The following is an 18,217-nucleotide window of genomic DNA, read 5'->3' on the forward strand; positions in this document are numbered from 1 at the left end:
AATATTTCGACGTCACAAATATCCATGATGCATTACGAAAAAAACTTTGAATAAACTATAGAATGATGTTTGACGAACAAATATTTTGCCTCGACACATCAAAATAGAATTCGCCAATTTAGGTTTCCCTTTAGTTTTAATAAAATAATTATAAAATTAGTACCGTATTCAGAGATGACACAGTACGGTCATGTTCTTTTCAATGAGAGAATATTGAATTATTGATAACAAAAACCCGGACAATATTAATTAGAAATAGAAACGCACTTCAATCTCACCACAAAAATATATAAATACAGTTTTAACTTATCACGAAGCTAATAATAACAATATATGAAAAATTCGCATCAAAGAATATGGAAAAATCGCTCCGAAACAGACATCAGTCAATTTCAACGGTGGCGCATCGTTATCCGAGCAACATTTCAATTTCGCCAGGCAACAAAAATCAGTACCGTATCCGGCTCAATAATATATTCATGATACGAGCTCTCGGCCGGCAAGATAGTTGCCCCTATAAAGTCATTTGCTATTACAGATTCATGACCGTTTGATAGGACTTGATGTATTGGCAAGATCGTTTCATAAACTACTCCAGAGTAAGTCATTAAACATCAGTCATGAACCGTTCCAGAGCCCCGCTGAATAATGGATAAATTATGCAATCTGCCCGTGTCCGTATGCTAATGGAGAAGTCGCTTGATTAATTGCCATTTGATTTGCAGATTATCCCGCACCCGTACGCAGACACCGACAACGTTTTTGTGCGGGCCACCGTTCTGACGAAACGACAGTGAAAAAATAATAATAATACACTATTCACACGAGCACAACCTAGAAATAAAGGGTGTTAAATAACCGCCGTGCGATCAATGAGAAAGATTAGAGGCGAATTTCTATGCAGATTGGATCTAAACAAAGTTAAATCCACCGTGCTAATAAAGTAGGTTCACCAAAACGAAAAGATTGATCACTGATTAATATCTGAGCCCTTTTTCCGTACTATTTAATAGCTAGTTTCCAAAAAGAACAACCAGAGACATCTACCGACAATATCTAAAACTAGCGGACCAGACAATTTTCTGGTTTTAATGCTACAATTTCGTAAAATCAATAATATGTAAACATAAACACACCTATATATAGGTTTTTGTCATATTAATTAAGTATTTTGACTCTAAAATAATTAATTTTGTAGTTATGCGATTGCTTTAGACACAAGCAATTGATACCATAGATTCTCTTAATATCGATCAAAAAATGTTATTTCAAATCCTGCATAATTATATTTATCGAAAACATTTAATCACTAGTTGACGTTGTATAAAATCTAGCGAAAAGATGTATATAACTATCAAAAGAATTCTTTAAAAGTATATACGGTTTCACAACACTAAAATATGTATTTGAATATATGTTTATTATTATTGGCAATAATTCATGTTTTAAATCGCAACTTACAAATGTCAATAAAACAATTAAATCTTTTCCATTAACAAATAATATAACAGCTACCCATGCAGGCAACTAATATTCTTCATTCGCCCCTAGAGCCCTCTAGCACCAATAAAGCGAACAATAACTTTGATGAATAACAAAAAGAAGAAAACTGTTATTTGTGGTGTCATCTAACAAAAGTCCTACCAACTATGGTTGTGTCAAAATACCGTAAGATGGAACTTTAATATTTAGGCAACCAATATTTCTCGGACCGCCAGAGTCATCTAACGCTAATCATTCGAACTATAGCTTTTATTGATCAAAAGATGGTAGCACCTAAGCAATCTAGAGCCATCTAGTGACACCACTATAACTACAACTTCGCCTAGCAGTGCAGAGATGGCACCTAAATGAACTTTGATTTTTATTGTATCGGTAATATCAGTTCTAACAGGAACTTTTATAAACTATTGCAGAAACATGACAAATTTATATAATTATAAAGATTCAACTTGGCGTTGTATATTCCATTAAAAGTACTTCTTATTTTTGATTTTTATGTTTTCGACAACAAAAATTCTTGTTACGTTTCATTTGTCACATTGTTGCATATGTTTTAGTTTGACAATGAGAAAATACAAATTTTGCACATTTGTTAAATTGTTTGAATTGTGCTGAGCATATTGATTCGTTTGAAATAGAGGATGACCGAAAATAACAAGTTGTCGTCGTCTAACGACGCCGTAGAAAAAATGATTGGGAATATGACGTCGGAAATGCAAAATAACGACGGTCAATATATTCCGCTAAGGTTTTCATCTCAAACAAATGTTCCTGATCAACGAGCTTGGGAGTCTCATCGTCCGCCAAACGCCTATCTCAATATGGGATTTCACTACGCCGAGCCTCATCTCAATAAAGTACCGCTCTCCCCAAGACAACAGCTGTATATGCATGAAGCTAATGCAATGTGTGATATTTTTAACAAAGCTATTATACCCGAATATAACAATTACAACTCAAGATCAAATAGTGCTCCCCAAGCTATGTATGCCTTTCCTCCAAATGTCGTTCCAGATAATGTTTTGCACAATAATCTCAACCACAATTCACCGACGTCCCCGATTTTCGAAAATCTAGTAGGTAATTGGACTGTTCCCAATAATACTGGGACGTATTCCCCGTTTGGAAATACTGATACATTCAAGCCAAACTTGTTTGAGTTCCAAACTCAAACCAGTGAGAATAGTTTCGTTGATGCATCAGAAGACGTGACGTTTAAACAAAGTGAGCATATTGATGACAAATTCAATTTCAATCGGGATAACAGGAAAGCCAGACCTTTAGCAGAAGTGAAGCCAATGCGTCCCAGTTACTCAGATGTCTTAACCAAGCCAGTACCATCAGGCAGCAACATCAAACAACTCAAACTAGAATCGAAGGATGTCAAGGTAAAGAAAGAGTCACGAAAAAATGGTAAAACCGATAAAACTCAGAAATCTGGAAGTATTTTGAACCGATCCAACACCAATAATGACATAAGAGATATTTCAATGGACAAGGTCTTTATGAATAATAAGGCCGATAAGAAGTTAACGAAAACGAATCAACTCAATAGAAAATGGGCTTCTCTGGATAACATTTCCGAACCAAATCCCGTCAAAGTGGATGAATCAAAGAGATTTAAGAAACAAGAAGATTCTAACGTAAACAATAAACCAGCTAAACCGGCAAAAAATAAAATAAACAAAAGTGTAAATAATATTTCAGATCATTTAATTGAAAATAGCGTTAAAGCTGAAAACTTGAATGTGTCTAAGAGTACGGCGAAGAAAAATAAAATGTCCGCTCGTCAGAAACAAACCGATAGTTTCACAGGTGGCAATGAGAGACCATCGTCCAAGAGGAATCAGAGAACGAAGAAAAAGGAAGTACAGCCATTTTCCGGTAATTTATTTTTGAAATGTCCCGTTTAGTGCTATTCGTCGGCTTTAGCAACATTCAGTTATTGTACTGTTTCAGATATTCTTGGAGAAAAAGTTCAAATTTATATGAAAAGATGGTGGAAGGTATTGGTGGTGTTCTTCCTATGGTTATATCTCTTAATTTTTGATATATGCAGCATGAGCGTCCACCTGGGCAAGGAATTGTATGTATACAGCAATACAATGATAATTGTTGCAAAGATAATGTTTTAGTGCTGCGACTTCATGGAACAACATCGTAGATTTTTGGCATTCCTTCACCAGTACTGGTGAAGCTATTTTGAAGAGATGGCGTCTGTCTGCTTGGATATGGAAGCATATTGAGGAAAAATTCAAAGGGCAGAAAAAGAAGACCCGCATAGAAGAAGAAACTAACAATTTCCTGCACAATGGCTTGGAAAACAATATCAATATGCCCACGACAGGCGATGAAGCAATGAAGAGGTACAAGGAAAGTATTTTTAAACACATCCAATATTCATCAAGCGTTTTCCACAGGTTATTGGCCTGTAAAGGCAAGGATCCATATAGTATACTGGGAGTGACGCCAAAATGCACCGATGACGATATCAAAAAGTACTACAAACGACAAGCGGTCTTAGTCCATCCAGATAAAAATAGCCAGCCGGGTGCAGAGGAAGCGTTTAAGATCTTGGTGCACGCCTTTGATATGATCGGAACTTCAGAAAGACGGGTAGCTTACGATAGAGGTAAGTGGTTCACTTTGATGAGTTGACTAAAAAATATTTAGCCAATACAATCCATAAAGGAATATCTGTTTTAAGCGCATTCACCATATTTTCAAGACTCCATCGTCATTTTATTTATAAATATAGATCTTGTATTTTGTATCTAATCTTAACAGCAACTCCTAGTACTAGTATATCAGTGATGGGGATTGATCAGTCAACGCTTCTTTTAACATTAAAACATTGTCTGAAATTGTCAACTTTGATTCTCTATATTTTGGGCATATGCTATTTTTTTATTTGTTTTACACCTTGAAAGGCACTCTTGGATTATTAAATTGTATATATTGAAAACCCAGATGAATGTAGGATATTTGTTGTTGTCCATTTGTATCGGCTAATGGATATAGCCGATACAAATGGACATAAAGTAGCCCTCACCCCTCTCTAGTAATAGAATGAGCTCTCATCAAATTTATTCACGATTATTTATTTTACCCGTGGCCGAGTCAGCCTTTGTCGCGCAAAATTTTACACATGCACATGCTATTTTTATACTTGTTTTACACTTTGAAAGGCACTCTTGGATTATTAAATTGTATATATTGAAAACCCAGATGAATGTAGGATATTTGTTGTTGTCCATTTGTATCGACTAACGGATATAGCCGATACAAATGGACATAAAGTAGCCCTCACCCCTCTCTAGTAATAGAATGAGCTCTCATCAAAGTTATTCACGATTATTTATTTTAGGCGTGGCCGAGTCGGCCTTTGTCGCGCAAAATTTTAGTCAAATGGCGGAATTGCTCCAGAAGTTACAGCAAAAAATGGAAATGAACGCCAATACGATAAGATGCAGTGCCTGTAGCGAGCGACACAAAAGAATCAAAGTAGATAGGCCAAGTTATGCTGCGCGAAACTGTCACATGTGCAAAATACACCATTCTGCGCGAGAAGGTTCCTCTACATCTACCCCTTAGAACGGCATTTATTAATGTATTAATTTTCCAGGCGATATATGGGCAGAAGCAAAATGTTTTGGTTTCCTTTGGCACTATTATGCCTGTATGGAAGGATCCGTCTATGATATCACGGACTGGGCAGGGTGCCAGAAAGACACCCTAAAACATCTCAAGCCTGATTCTCACCATGTCCAGTACAGGATCGCCTTGGGCAAACCAAACAACCAACCCAGACGGAACAGTTCCTCCCCACGAATGGACAGGCCCGACTTAGAAAATTTACTAAACTCTCTCTATGGACAAAGTGAAAATGGCAACACAAGAAGAAAAACTAGAAATAGAAAATAGATCAGGAAATATCTCGTACATTTATGCGGTTTATATCTATATATGTATATATAAGCATATATATGTACACCACCACTCAAGATTGACTTTTTTTCATTTTGGTTTAAATTTAATATACATTTCGTAATGCTTATTTATAATCTTATGCTGCGCTGTTACATTTTTTTTGACTGTACCGTTTTACTTATTAAACGAAATATTAGATATGAAAACAAAGATTTGTTTTATTTTAAGAATAACAATGTTTATTCCAAGGCTCCATCCAGAAAACATAACTGAGGGATAACCTCGATGGTGGCATCAACATCTCTTTTTGTTAGCGTTTTTCTTTTGTTCCCCATTAACTGTTTATAAGTTTCCTTAGTCAAAAATTCTATAAACATTTCCTGAAACACAATAGTTATAAACCATTCATCAAAAGGAATACTACATACAGTTGCTTTAGTAACTAAAAATGCTGCATCTTGTTGCACCAAAGCGCAATCAGGATCCATTTTCATAATTTGTTTAATTTTTGAAAAAGGTAGTCTAACATACTTCACTGGCTTATTTATTGTTGGGCTGTCTTTTTTGTTATCTAATAAATCTGAGTTTTCTGTTAATATATTTGATGAACCTAACTCACTGTCCGTTATTAACTCATCCGGATTTAAAGTTTCGGCAAATATATCATTACTTTCACTCATTATTTGTATTCGCTATCAAAACACTAACTTATGGTTGAAAAGAATATATAACCTAAACAAAAACAAATATAAAAGTTCAAGTGTGACCCAACCATTAGCTTTGGCGGGAAATCAGTTCCATTATCAGATGTTTAATGGTTTGTTCCCTATGGGATTTTGCACTCTAAATTAGTTTTGAGCACAATAGGACGGCAGTGATTAATTTTGTATATATACACATTGGAATAATATAAACAAATGCAAACAAAAATTAATATCGACAAATCGGTATCGCTTGTTGAAAATTATCGATATCTATTTTTTTTTTAGAAAATCGATACGTTCTAATAGGGTAACACATGGTCAGGCAACACTAAATCCATCGTAAAAATAAAGAAGTATAATATATGATAGGGATGTCGGAAACGTCAATATATATCGATAGTTAAAAAATATTTAAAAAAAATCCATGTATGAAGACTTTGAAAAGAACATTGATATATATTTTAGAATTTTTTTGCATTGACGACGGAAAAACATCATATATTATCTATATCGGTTTGGAAAATACATATTTTGTATTTTTGGTAGGCATATCTGTTTATTTCTAGGTTAAACAAATTTACTTATTAAGGTTATAGTATTTATTTACCAATAAAGCAACCAATTATTAAAATGCTAAAAAGACCGACACCCTATGATGATGAAGATGAAATTTTACGACAGCAAGAAGAATTTTTCAAACAGAAGGCACAAAATAAAATAAAACCTGCTGCGGTCGTAGTTAGTAGTAACATCGGAGGTAATTTTAATCTATTGTAATAATCTCGTCTGTAACGCGATCTTTTAGAAAATGCTTGCAGTAATAAAGATGAAAAAAATAACTCCGAGGAAGAACAAAACCAAATTAACATACAGGAACAAATTGCCAATACATTTGAAGCGATACCCACAGATATGAAACTAAAAGAAGTTGTGGAACTAAATAGAACTTCATTATTTAAATCAAGGATGAAATTCGATAGTGGTGGATTTCCTAAAGCAGTACGCAGAGATGTGAGTGGTATACTGAAAGGTATTTCAAGGATTAAATGAGATATTTGTAGCCAAGCATTCAACCAACCAAAGGAAGTATATTTTCGCAACATATTAAAAGAATCAAAAGGGATGTTATCGAAGATGTGACAACTAAAATGGATGTAGAAGAGATGCCATTAGTAGTAAAAGAAAATCTGAAAGATGATTGTATAGTAACGAAAGCTGAAAATAGAACTCAGAAAGGTTTGAATTCTGAAAGCTGCTGTATTTTAAATCCTATACAATAGTCACATTTCTTTATAGAAACAACAGCTCAGATTTCCTCAGTTCTTACAACCGCAGATAAAAGAACCATACATGAAGAAAATATCAACAAATTAAAGGCTATGTCATCAGAAGAAATTCTTGCAGAAAAGGAACAGCTTGTATCATCTATGGACCCAGCTCTAATACAGTTTTTAAGATCCAGAAAGTATGTACTTATTTAATACAGTTGTTCATAATAATGATAGTGGTCTTTAACTTAGGGCAAGGAAAGGTGAAGGTAACAAAAATCGAAATCCAACTATACATGAACAAAATGAAGCTGCTGAGACTATAGCTATGGAAGAGTTAGATGCCCCTAAAGAGATTTTGTCAAAACCTGAGTCAGAGGGTTGGTTGAATTTCAATAAATTTGAGGCTAGTAAGCTTGCCTGGATGAAGGATATAAAAGTACGAGATTTGAAGAAAACAACTGGATTTGAAGCACGGTTAGTGGACAAGTAGTTTTATGATGAACATCTATGGTTTCTGTGTTATTATAGATTCGATTTTGATGGTTATTTATTGCCATACTGTGTTTCAAAAATTGATGAATCCAACAGGCATCTGTATCACCATGGCGATGAACCAGAAAGACCAGGTTATACTTTGCAGGAACTTATGTTGCTTTCAAGGTAATATTGTTGTACTTAATGTAACAGATCCTACAATAAACACATAATTAGATCCAATGTGATACAGCAGAAAATCATAGCCTTGAACACTTTGGGTAACATCCTGTCCCTGGACCAAACAGGAATTTATGATAGGGTCATTGATATACCCATTGAACAGGTGTTTTTTGTCATACGGTTCTGTTTGGATGATAATACGCCGTCAGTATTAAACGGCGCCATAAAAGCTCTGAGGAACCTGATTTACTTCCAGATAGACGAAACCTGCATTGATAATATGCTAAATTTCGGCGTAGGGTTCGTTCAGCCGATACTGGCGGTTGATAACATCATGGAGGATGATAATACCGTCAACGACCAACAATTGGCCGAGACTAACCTGATCAAATGCTTGGCTAGGACCGATATATTGATCCGAATCAGGTGAGGCTGCAAGAAAATAATAAAACAATCGCTAAGGGAGGATCATTTTAGGTACATAATAAACAATATCAAGCCTTCCTTGGAGACGATTCTCTATTGTTTGGATATTCTCACCCGACTGGCTCGAGATTCGGACTTTATAATGAACAGAATTCTGCAGTGCGATGGGCTCTTTTCCAGTTTAATGAAGTATTTTGTGCCTTCTTCGTCCACAATAAGTATGATTAAGTGAAACGGCGTTTTTAGGTTGAGCGAATACGAGAACGTGTTGTGTTTCAGAGTCAGATAAAAGCAATCCCGACTATTTCGTGCCTCTGCCCCAAATGATTAAGTTTCTACGAGTGGTATCATCAAGAAGTCGAGGAATCGCTGAAAATATTTTGAGAAAGTATGAAGAGATATGATAATCCCTCCGAGAGAAATGTAAGAGTTTGTCGGTTGTAGGTATGAGGTGCTGGACATAGTGGTTTTTTATTTATATGACGAAATGTTCTCGCAAAACGCCAGGGGAATGCGTCTGCAGGTTGAAGTCATGCATTACTGGAGACTATTAATCCATTACGGATTAGGTGATGACGCGGTTCGGTATGATTGGATTGAAACGATTTTTATATCCCGATCATAGTTATTCTTTTTTTTTTCACTCAGAACTCATCAAACTTTGCTCCTAAAACTCCTGGATTATCATTTCAAAAACACCGATAACTCCGTATCCACAACGCTCATCAGGCAGAGTCACCTGTCTGCCTTACTGTTGCTGATATCCAAGGCTGTCGAAAAGGAACACCATCTGTTTCCTACCCTTATACCAGAGTGCTTCATCAAATGGATTAACCAGTTTGGTTCCATGGATAGTTTCAAGGTAACATTTTGAGCTTTTTTGTTACCATTGGTCATTATTAACAAGAAATAATTATCTTAACAATATTTAAGTAATTTCCTTTATATTTGGCCGCAAAAATGGTAATGCCACTGTAATTTCGCCTTGTGCTTTAAAACGTATCGATCTTTTTATCATATTTCTATTGTCTTTTGTAGATTAGTGGTTTTTATAGTTAAATTTAGACTATTATAAAGCGGAACTAGCTATTCCTCTCCTGAAAACTGAATCATTGTCCTGGCAATAAAACAGCCAATACACGTCATCAAAATTTGTAATGCAACGTTGCCGCGCCAAATTTAAATTTTCATTTATTTTGACTTTGAAAACAAAATATTAATGCAAATAAAATAATGAATAAAAAATAATTTATTTTAACACTATAATACATCTAATGCATATTTATTGAAGGACTCGAAGTTAAACAGCCAGAATAGTCTGTAGATTAAAGTTGTTTTATTATATTTGCATTGACATATGATAATAAATCGAATTTATAGACCGATTTGGTTACATTAGAGTTCATTCTGCCTCTTTTTAAGTAGAGTAATGTGAAATTTTGCATGTTATTCACGTTTTACAGTGTGGACATTCTCAAATTACCTCGTCTGTTTTGCTATGCGCAGCAGCATACAATTGCAACTACAGTGCTGTTTTAGATGTCGGATCATTGGAAAGAATGATAAGTTCCGAAATATTTTGTACAGCGACTAAAGATATTAGGTAAAAGAAAAACATTCGCTTGCGTCAAATTACCCGAGATAATTTTTAGCAATGGTTCGTTGCTTCTTAATAATTACGAGACACACAAGACCACTGCGAACTTAAAATCATTGGAAGCTGCAGTATGGCACACTATGGATCACATCGTCCCGGTTCTTCAATTAAACAGTTGCATGCCATTCCTGTATGCTTTAACTACCAGCATCATGACGTACAATTCCCCACAGGTTTGTTTTTCAACAGCATTGTGTTTATGGTATAAATATATATTAATAATTTTTAGTTGAAGCTTCAGTTTTTGAATCATCCCAATATCCAAACCTACACAAGTAAACTGAAAAACGCCGAGCATTATTACAATGTGGGTAATTGGTTCAACAGATGTGAAACATTCCTCGTGATGAATCTCCTCAAAATCGCGAAATCAGTTGGCGATTCCGTGAATCCAACGTTCTACTATGATATAGCTGTTAAGGGACTGAGTGTTTTCAGTGCCGAACAAAAGAGGGACATGATCTTTTTGCTCGATAACGTCGTGTTTTGTCCAAGGTATGAAACTGCAATCTTGGAGGCGTATCTACGTGTGATTTTATCGCTGTTGATCGTAGATTCTATCCTGTTGAAGTTGCCTTGCAAAATACGAGGATCAGTGACAAAAATGATGAGTTAACAAACGCTTGGAGTAATTTAGACGAGATCAAGACCGTCTACGCCAACGTCCTAGGTTTGACCAAAGTAAAACGATAATATTTGTTAATAGAATTTAATCAAAGCACACTGTGATTATTCCAGAATAACATAACGTTCGAAACTACACTCTCGCTGGATATGAGCATTGGCAACGTCATTCCCATGGATTGGATCTACACGCCCCTAGTTCTCCTTTACGCGAACCAACAGAAACGCACCAAAGAAGAAACCGTCGATGAACAAGCCGACTTTCGTATAGTGTTAAACTGTTTAAGGTGGATCCTGATCTACGAGACCTACTTCCACACGTTGGCGCAATCGATCAGCGTGACCGAAAAATATGTGAGGCTGAGTTGTCTCTTCCTGGGTAGCGATAACCTGTTCCTCCTGGACGATATACAAACCTTATTGGTTCGGATTTACGGGTTCATTAACAAAGCCGAGGCACAACTCAACTTTGAACAAGAAATTTCTGGTAAATATTATTAACCAACCATATATTTTACTTATATTATAAATACATTTTCAAAAAAAATCATTTTCTAGGTCTAACAAATTTCAAAGACTTTTACGTGCAGTTACTAGAACAATATCAAGCAGTCAGCTACGGCAACAAAGTGTTCGCAAACGTTTTACTGTTTCCTCTGATGAAAAGACACGATGTTAAATACAGGAAAACTCTTTGGTCCGAGTACATGGGCGTCGTCGAGACATTCACTGTAACTAAAGAGGATGTGAGTCTTCGCTTGGATGTCCTTTCATTGTTTGATCATAAATATTTCTTCTAGGTATGGATTAATTGGAAAAATTTAATATATCCCATCGATACAGAACAATCTCTTTGCCGCTGTTATCTCAAAGCCTTGCAGTCTGGTGCTGTACCGAAGAGAACGATATTGTACGACGTCGCCGAAGTTAACGTGAAAAAATTCCAAGAAAATGCTACAAAACAAAGAGAAAAAAAGATAATTTTAAATAAAACAGATAAAAATGTAACTGAAATGGAAATTTAAACAAATACAGTATTTAAAAAGAACACTTCAAAATTTCATTTGTTTTTATTGTCAGTCCCCTTTGTCAAATTGACACGCCAACTGTCAAAAACACTATAATGTTATATACCACTTTTTATTTCCAATATTATGAGCATTGGGTTATTTAAACTAAGCCACAATCAAAGAAAAACACTGAAGATAATATTTCTGGGTAAAAACCGGTGTCCTTTATTTTTTAGAAGTCGGACTACCTCATTAACAGTTTTATTGTAGTTTTAAATATATTTGAAATTCTGATCGGGAGTATGTTTGTTGGCGTGTCGATATACGTGTGTGTCTACATCTCGCCAATGATATTAACGGAGAAGGCTGAAATTAACTTTGTTTTCGTCGTGTACGCCCTGTTTGGGTTCAACATAGTAACTAACTGGTTAATCGGTATCAGGATTTGCTGTAAATGTTTTAGCCAAGCTCACAAGTGAGTCAGAAAACAATATAACATTTAGCGTATAATCTATATATCTGATATAGTAAGTATGTTTATCTCTAGAAAAAGTACAAGGAGTTTACTTTTGTTGTGGTACTTTGCGGGAACCAATACCGTTATTATGCTGATAATAATTGCGAATCTATCCAAAAAGACTAATAGACATATAGAAAAATCAATGAAGAATTCTATACAAAGTAAAGGAATGTAATGTGGTGATCTACGGGTAAAAATAGACATTTTTTCTAGGTGGTATGAAGAATTATCTGTACGACATGGACATTAAAGAGACAATAGACACGATACAATATAATCTAGAATGCTGCGGCTATGACTCATATAAAGATTGGCACCAAATCGAGTGGATGGACAAGACTATCATAAATTCGGGTTCAAAACAAGTTGACGAGTACGTACGTTTATTCGATAAATTCTCGATCATGCCAGGTTTTGTTAAAGATTACGATATGACAAGAACAAACTGTACCTTCCGGTCATACCCTGGTCTTGTTGTAAAATCCAGTATCCCATGCAGTGTTTCCACGATCCCATCCAACAAACTGCTTTTACTAACTTATGGGTGGACGCCCCAGAGACAGTCGCGGACTCCATAAACACCAAAGGGTGCGTGGAGAAAATGAAGGGGTCCATAGGATGCATCATCGAGGGCTTTATCATGTTGATAGTCATTGTTGCGGTGATTCATGTCAGTATTTTATATCGTCCGATACTAATAGAATTCAAAGGTGGTTTTCTCGCTATAGGTCAACATATTTCTTGTGTCCAGAATACTGTACACGTCGTGTAGGAACGCGGTTTTATTATACGACCCACAGGGAGTTGCTCCTGGCTGGATATTCGGGAGAGGCGACTGTGGGTATTCCCGGGGCAAAACCCTAACGGAGCTAATGGTACGTAACACGAGACCAGTTTCCTGTACCTTACCCGAACTATCTCTTCTTAGGGTATCACTAACGAGATACTGGAACAAAGAATATTGCAAGGGAAGAGACTGGGGACCAGTGATAAATCCAGCAAGAGCAAAGTGAACCGCCACAGCGGCGAAGTAGACTCGTCTGGTTTCCATCGAATAAAATCGATACCAGATAGTAGCAACAGAAAGAATGAGCTCGAATCCACCACGGCTGGCGTCACGGAAACAGAAATTAGTAACAAATAGTGGACTGTATACATTTTTATTATAAGAGTAATATATATTTTTATGAGATTATTATTGTCTGATTTCGAGACCAAACCAAACGCTTTCTAGTGAAGTTAAGGTTGCCTAAATACAAACCTATATATCAGTTACCATGCTTGCGTACATGACACACATTTTTGAATTTTTTTTTAAACGTAAGATTACAAATAATTGACTATGGAATATAAGAGAGAAAAAAACGCCGGAAATTTGAAGGACGATTTAGTTGATATATTGTGTTGGTTATTGTTAAAGTAGGCAACAGTTAAACAAGCTAACCTAACTGTTAAATTGGATGGTTTTAACATTTTCCCACTTAGTATTAGTTAGTTACCTAGAGTGTATATCATGAAACGCTTAAAATTGCCTACATTCATTACATTTATTGTTTGATTTGAAAACACCTGCTACTAAAGCCCATCAAACACTTTTAGAAACGTATGGTCATGCTGCTCTGTAGTGTAGTGTTTCCAATTGTTGATTTTGTTTTTCAACGATTTAAAAGTGGCAATTTTGATGTCAATGACAAAGAACGACCTGAGGAGCCGAAAAAACTTTAGAAATGTTTTATGGAAAATATTTGTATTAATTTATATTCTACCAATTTCTCTCAATAAGTACCTTTTAAAGTGAAAAATATAAGAACACACGTAAGTACCTAATCATGAATACCAACACTAAGTAATTCACTGATTATCAAAATAAGTTAATTCACAACCCGGGGGATCCCAACACTACTAACAGCAGCCGCAAATAAAAGGCAAAGAACAGCAACGTTTTTCTGATATTAAAATTTATTTTGCACTATTAAACATTACATAGTTTTAAATATTTACATTAAACAAGAAAATTAAAATTACGTAAATAAATGCTCGGGGATGATGGTAAGCCACCAAGGAAACAAAAACGTATTATGTATATGTACCAATCGAGAAACTAATAGTAGATTTCGAGAGTGAGTAGAAACAACGCAACGACTATCGGGACTTTTTCTCCTCGACATATATTTTCGACCAATGCCTTAAGAAACCTGTTTAAATTATGGCAAACATAAATACTTACATAACAAAAGAATTATTTAGCATTACTAGACCAAAACTCGTGAACAATTTCTCGTTTTTTTTTTTGATTTAATACTAAACTCTAAGTCATCCATTTTACATACTGATGTTTTTTTTAAATATATAAATGATAAGTGGTGTAACAATTATGAAACTCTATGAGATAATATTATGTATAAATTTTTTCCAGCTCTCTTGTTCTTCATTACTTACATTTAAACGTGTCTTAGCTCATCCCGAGGATTTTCAACCTAAAGCTGAAACGACCAATTGTGAATGGTGTTCGTACTGGGCACCGACGGGATACTCACCAGCTATACCTGAAATAGCCTCGGATGCTGAATATTTGACGTCCACGTCTACGTCCATGTTTAATTTATCTAAAATAGGCTTAACCTGCGGAAAAATACAAAATGTTAAGGCTCACCAATTGATCTAGAAACTTAAAAAAAAAACATGTTTTTTTGCATAATTTTAAGGTGTAAACCTTTTAGAATATGTTATCAACACTATTCGGTATTATAGCGACTTTTGTTATGTGGCAACTAGACCAGATGAACAAATAAACCATAATTGTTTCGAGGAACCTCTTTATACTTAACAAGGACAATCAAATTACTAATTAGCGGTCGTCCTTTAATTATGTCATGTTTTTAGTAACGTTTTACTTAGTTTTTAGTTATCAAAAATTTGAGATTGACTTACCTGTGGCTGTATGACGGCCTGGTCAAGTTGTGGAGCAATTTTCTGCAAGGTTTTCGCGACATTAAACCTAACGTTCGCTACTTTGTCGTTGGCCATGCTCAGAACGGTGGGTAGCAGCAGCCGCGTCGTGATGTCGCTGCCGCAGGCTTCGGCCAACACGTTTATGCAGAACAAACAGGTCATCCTGTAGAGATAGTTCTGATCCCTGGACATGGCCAACACCTTCGGTATGATGGTGGATTCGGCCCATTCGGCGCCGAACTGGTCGACCAACTTCCGCAAGTTCAGCGTCGCGGCCTCACGGATGGCGAACACGTGGTCCATGAGCCAAGTCATGCAGAGAGCGTTGAGCTTCTCGTCGAAGAACTCCCTCCCTGCAAAAATCAAGAACGATTAGAAAAGACCGGTAGTCCGGTAATGTCGTGGCACTAACCGAGTTGGCCGGCCAACAAGGGCATGTATTCGATTATTGCTGATCGGACTCTCCATTTCGAATCCTCTGCCAATTCGACGATCGCAGGTAGCAATGACTCCGACAACTGCTTTATTCCGATGACCTGAAACCATCGACCAACGTTAAAATCGTCGATAAAAATACAATCGTCCTCTTAACTCACTTCGTTGACGCAATCCAAATTGGAGATAATATTTAATCTAACCTCAGGACATTCGTCTTTCAGCTGAGTCAAAAATAGAGGTAGAAGGTGTTCAATAGTATTGTGGCGTCCTAAGATAGGACTCAATCCCATTATGACCGATGCCAGTGCTGATTTGACGTGTTGGTTAGGATCGGCGACCTGTAACATCACACGAGATTTAAAAACACCAAACTACCGGATCGGAACAAATAATCTTACCAATTCCTTAACGCATGGAAGTATATTTGTCATAATAATATTCTCTTGATGAGTTTTATCTAAGCTCTGGCAAAAGTCCTTTACTTTATTCGCAGCGGCTGCTCTTACTTCCGCTTCAGTGTCCTTGAGCAAGCCCTGGAAGGCTGGTACTAGGTCCGTTCTGGTTATTTCGGGTCCTACCGCCTTTTGTAATTCCGTAAACTTGTCCGCCACCATATACCGAACTCTCCATGATGTGTCACCTAACAAAAACACAAACTCATTGTTTATTCAGGTCCAACATGTGTGCATAACATTAAACATACCGGTACACTGCCGAAGCGTAGGCATAACTAACTGTTCCACGTCTTCCTGCTGCAGTAGAGTAGCAATACTAACACATGCCTCAACTGCCAAAAGTCTAACCGAATCCTTAAAAAGAGTCATCATGAAGACAAAATTATATATAACAATAACACAAACCTGTTCATCTTGAGCTAAATTAACAAACATGGGTATCAAATCTGATTTAAGATATTCCAGTTCCACGACTTGTGCAAGTTCCCCTAATTTTGTGGCGGCAGAACGACGCACCATAGGTGTGTCGTCCTGGCACAACGCTTTGAAATGGGACCTCAAATCTGCTTTCATCCCAGCTGACACTCTGGCATAACATACCTAGAACCATATAGCTAAAATGTAAATAACTTTAATGTAATATGATCAATTCCTTACGGCAAATAATCCACATGCTGAAGTTCTTGATGTGAACCAATCACCAGATGCCAATCTCTGAACTAATGGAACAAAATGAGTCTCTAGATCAGCTGGACTATGTTGCTGAGCAACAGCCCTGAGAGATTCTACAGCTTTATCACGAACAACCTACATGAAATTTGAAAAATTTAGTTAATCCCCTTTATTTGGACTACATACAATAGACATATATTTTAAATTACTCATACTAGCACTTAAAAATAAAAACTTCTACTTAACTGTTTCCTCAACTGTTGCTAAACTTTCCAATGGTGGCAATAAGCAATATGCAAATTCAGGGCCGCCAACTAGTGTAATGAATTGGCCCAACTGCTCCGCAAGGGCCAGAAGTACTTCGTCTTCATCATAGATTGTTTCAGTGAGGAATGGAATGAGTTCAGATCTGGTCCTCTCCACCCCCAAAGCCAATGCAATTGTTGACAACTTCTTTATTGAATTAAGCCGTAACTAAAATAAAAAAAAACAAACTTACACATACAACTTTTAAAATGCATGAAAAATTAACCAAGTAAATATTTACCATATAATTATTATCATCAATCTTACAACTATCAGCAAAACCAAAATATATGTAAAAGGTATAGATAATACGATACTTGTCAATAAACAATTAATTAGTCATATTTCCAAATAAAAAACCGTTTCAGGTGTAAAATTTTGACTAAAAGTAGGTGAAAATGAATCATATTGTCACGCTCGACAAATTTAACATTCGAATTTAAAGTTAAAATGCACAAGCACAACAATTATTACCTGGACATCCTCGTTTTTAAGTTCATCAATTAGTACGGCGATCGGATACAAAGAATCGTCGCCCGCAGAATCGCTGGCTGCCATTGTAGACCCAAGTCCAGTGGATAACGCCGATATCGTCGTTTTTACTTGATTTTAATAACCGCGTTCCGCACCTAACGAAGCAGCAAACCGCTTAGTTAGAACCGTTATTCGCCAAAATTGAGTAAAACGTGTGTAGATGTACTTACAAATCTTTAAAACCTTAAAAGAAATTTTAACGAACGATCTTGTCTGTTTAGCAGTCTCCTAGCATAATTATGAAGGCGCTGCCGCACCAAATTGCGTTGACATCTGACATTTGACAACATCCCGGGAAGTTTAAACCTAGCTAATATTATCACTTTAGTGCACAATAATAATAATAGTATCTCAAAAAAACATAAATAAATGCGCATCATTACAATCAATCATTTATCTTAAATAATTAACTTAAACATTTTTAAACATAAAAAATTAAAATTCCCTGGAAACTAATAACATTATATGATCTTTGAATTATATACTTTACTGACGGAATTTATAGAAAAAAGTTTCATTGTCTACAATTATGACTAAAAACAAATAATTTTGTATTCA

General features: G+C 35.9%; 5 protein-coding genes across 8 annotated transcripts; 3 read left to right on the forward strand and 2 right to left on the reverse strand.

Moving 5' to 3' along the window:
• Nucleotides 1-2,044: 2,044 nt before the first annotated feature.
• Nucleotides 2,045-5,643, forward strand: LOC143199623 (uncharacterized). Its single transcript, XM_076409559.1, has 6 exons — nt 2,045-3,387; nt 3,463-3,589; nt 3,639-3,869; nt 3,924-4,135; nt 4,871-5,074; nt 5,129-5,643. The coding sequence occupies exons 1-6, from the start codon at nt 2,145-2,147 to the stop codon at nt 5,425-5,427; spliced, it is 2,316 nt and encodes a 771-aa protein (XP_076265674.1). The 5' UTR covers nt 2,045-2,144; the 3' UTR covers nt 5,428-5,643.
• PolE4 (DNA polymerase epsilon subunit 4) lies at nt 5,627-6,355 on the reverse strand. Its single transcript, XM_076409584.1, has 2 exons — nt 5,862-6,355; nt 5,627-5,813 (listed from the first exon to the last, which is right to left on the reverse strand). Exons 1-2 carry the CDS (start codon nt 6,111-6,113, stop codon nt 5,673-5,675), a joined length of 393 nt encoding a protein of 130 aa, XP_076265699.1. The 5' UTR covers nt 6,114-6,355; the 3' UTR covers nt 5,627-5,672.
• A 137-nt stretch (nt 6,356-6,492) lies between these two features.
• On the forward strand, nt 6,493-11,820 carry LOC143199621 (RNA polymerase II-associated protein 1). Of its 2 annotated transcripts, none has more exons than XM_076409557.1 (19): nt 6,493-6,679; nt 6,753-6,894; nt 6,943-7,148; nt 7,199-7,373; nt 7,434-7,602; nt 7,658-7,882; nt 7,937-8,068; nt 8,120-8,491; nt 8,543-8,709; nt 8,771-8,879; nt 8,936-9,076; nt 9,140-9,353; nt 9,955-10,094; nt 10,144-10,321; nt 10,378-10,643; nt 10,703-10,829; nt 10,887-11,259; nt 11,331-11,518; nt 11,573-11,820. In XM_076409557.1, exons 1-19 carry the CDS (start codon nt 6,566-6,568, stop codon nt 11,795-11,797), a joined length of 3,663 nt encoding a protein of 1,220 aa, XP_076265672.1. In that variant the 5' UTR covers nt 6,493-6,565; the 3' UTR covers nt 11,798-11,820. The 2 variants fall into 2 exon arrangements, with proteins under 2 accessions (XP_076265672.1, XP_076265671.1); XM_076409556.1 differs by having other exon boundaries at nt 6,493-6,650; nt 6,704-6,894.
• On the reverse strand, nt 11,265-18,194 carry Pp2A-29B (Protein phosphatase PP2A regulatory subunit A). 3 transcript variants are annotated; one of them, XM_076409562.1, is made up of 13 exons: nt 17,830-18,194; nt 17,600-17,754; nt 17,066-17,293; nt 16,805-16,954; nt 16,553-16,747; nt 16,396-16,501; nt 16,091-16,332; nt 15,851-16,030; nt 15,667-15,790; nt 15,234-15,607; nt 14,840-14,924; nt 14,742-14,785; nt 11,265-11,726 (listed from the first exon to the last, which is right to left on the reverse strand). In XM_076409562.1, the coding sequence occupies exons 2-12, from the start codon at nt 17,681-17,683 to the stop codon at nt 14,775-14,777; spliced, it is 1,779 nt and encodes a 592-aa protein (XP_076265677.1). In that variant the 5' UTR covers nt 17,684-17,754; nt 17,830-18,194; the 3' UTR covers nt 11,265-11,726; nt 14,742-14,774. The 3 variants fall into 3 exon arrangements, with proteins under 3 accessions (XP_076265677.1, XP_076265675.1, XP_076265676.1); XM_076409560.1 differs by having other exon boundaries at nt 14,742-14,924; XM_076409561.1 differs by lacking the exon at nt 11,265-11,726 and having other exon boundaries at nt 14,244-14,785.
• Tsp33B (Tetraspanin 33B) lies at nt 11,912-13,467 on the forward strand. Its single transcript, XM_076409577.1, has 7 exons — nt 11,912-11,990; nt 12,053-12,257; nt 12,330-12,463; nt 12,516-12,675; nt 12,726-12,972; nt 13,031-13,177; nt 13,231-13,467. Exons 1-7 carry the CDS (start codon nt 11,927-11,929, stop codon nt 13,444-13,446), a joined length of 1,173 nt encoding a protein of 390 aa, XP_076265692.1. The 5' UTR covers nt 11,912-11,926; the 3' UTR covers nt 13,447-13,467.
• Nucleotides 18,195-18,217: the final 23 nt, after the last annotated feature.

Source organism: Rhynchophorus ferrugineus, unplaced genomic scaffold, assembly GCF_030347505.1.
Source record: "Rhynchophorus ferrugineus isolate W39M unplaced genomic scaffold, kcgeb_rfMv2 rfM7, whole genome shotgun sequence".
Lineage (NCBI taxonomy): Eukaryota > Metazoa > Arthropoda > Insecta > Coleoptera > Curculionidae > Rhynchophorus > Rhynchophorus ferrugineus.

Excerpts from the sequence above, each read along its gene's own strand:
- Tsp33B (XM_076409577.1), top strand. The coding sequence starts at position 11,927 with ATGAGCATTGGGTTATTTAAACTAAGCCACAATCAAAGAAAAACACTG. Across the intron at positions 12,676-12,725 it reads GGTTCAAAACAAGTTGACGA|ATTACGATATGACAAGAACA; the intron begins GTACGTACGTTT and ends GTTTTGTTAAAG. Across the intron at positions 12,973-13,030 it reads TCATTGTTGCGGTGATTCAT|GTCAACATATTTCTTGTGTC; the intron begins GTCAGTATTTTA and ends TTCTCGCTATAG.
- LOC143199623 (XM_076409559.1), top strand. The coding sequence starts at position 2,145 with ATGACCGAAAATAACAAGTTGTCGTCGTCTAACGACGCCGTAGAAAAA. Across the intron at positions 3,870-3,923 it reads GGCGATGAAGCAATGAAGAG|GTTATTGGCCTGTAAAGGCA; the intron begins GTACAAGGAAAG and ends CGTTTTCCACAG. Across the intron at positions 5,075-5,128 it reads ACACCATTCTGCGCGAGAAG|GCGATATATGGGCAGAAGCA; the intron begins GTTCCTCTACAT and ends TTAATTTTCCAG.
- Pp2A-29B (XM_076409560.1), bottom strand. The coding sequence starts at position 17,683 with ATGGCAGCCAGCGATTCTGCGGGCGACGATTCTTTGTATCCGATCGCC. Across the intron at positions 16,502-16,552 it reads ATTTAGCTCAAGATGAACAG|GATTCGGTTAGACTTTTGGC; the intron begins GTTTGTGTTATT and ends ACTCTTTTTAAG. Across the intron at positions 14,925-15,233 it reads AGGCCGTCATACAGCCACAG|GTTAAGCCTATTTTAGATAA; the intron begins GTAAGTCAATCT and ends ATTTTTCCGCAG.
- PolE4 (XM_076409584.1), bottom strand. The coding sequence starts at position 6,113 with ATGAGTGAAAGTAATGATATATTTGCCGAAACTTTAAATCCGGATGAG. Across the intron at positions 5,814-5,861 it reads TTTTAGTTACTAAAGCAACT|GAAATGTTTATAGAATTTTT; the intron begins GTATGTAGTATT and ends ATTGTGTTTCAG.
- LOC143199621 (XM_076409557.1), top strand. The coding sequence starts at position 6,566 with ATGAAGACTTTGAAAAGAACATTGATATATATTTTAGAATTTTTTTGC. Across the intron at positions 7,603-7,657 it reads CAGTTTTTAAGATCCAGAAA|GGCAAGGAAAGGTGAAGGTA; the intron begins GTATGTACTTAT and ends TCTTTAACTTAG. Across the intron at positions 8,069-8,119 it reads GAACTTATGTTGCTTTCAAG|ATCCAATGTGATACAGCAGA; the intron begins GTAATATTGTTG and ends ACACATAATTAG.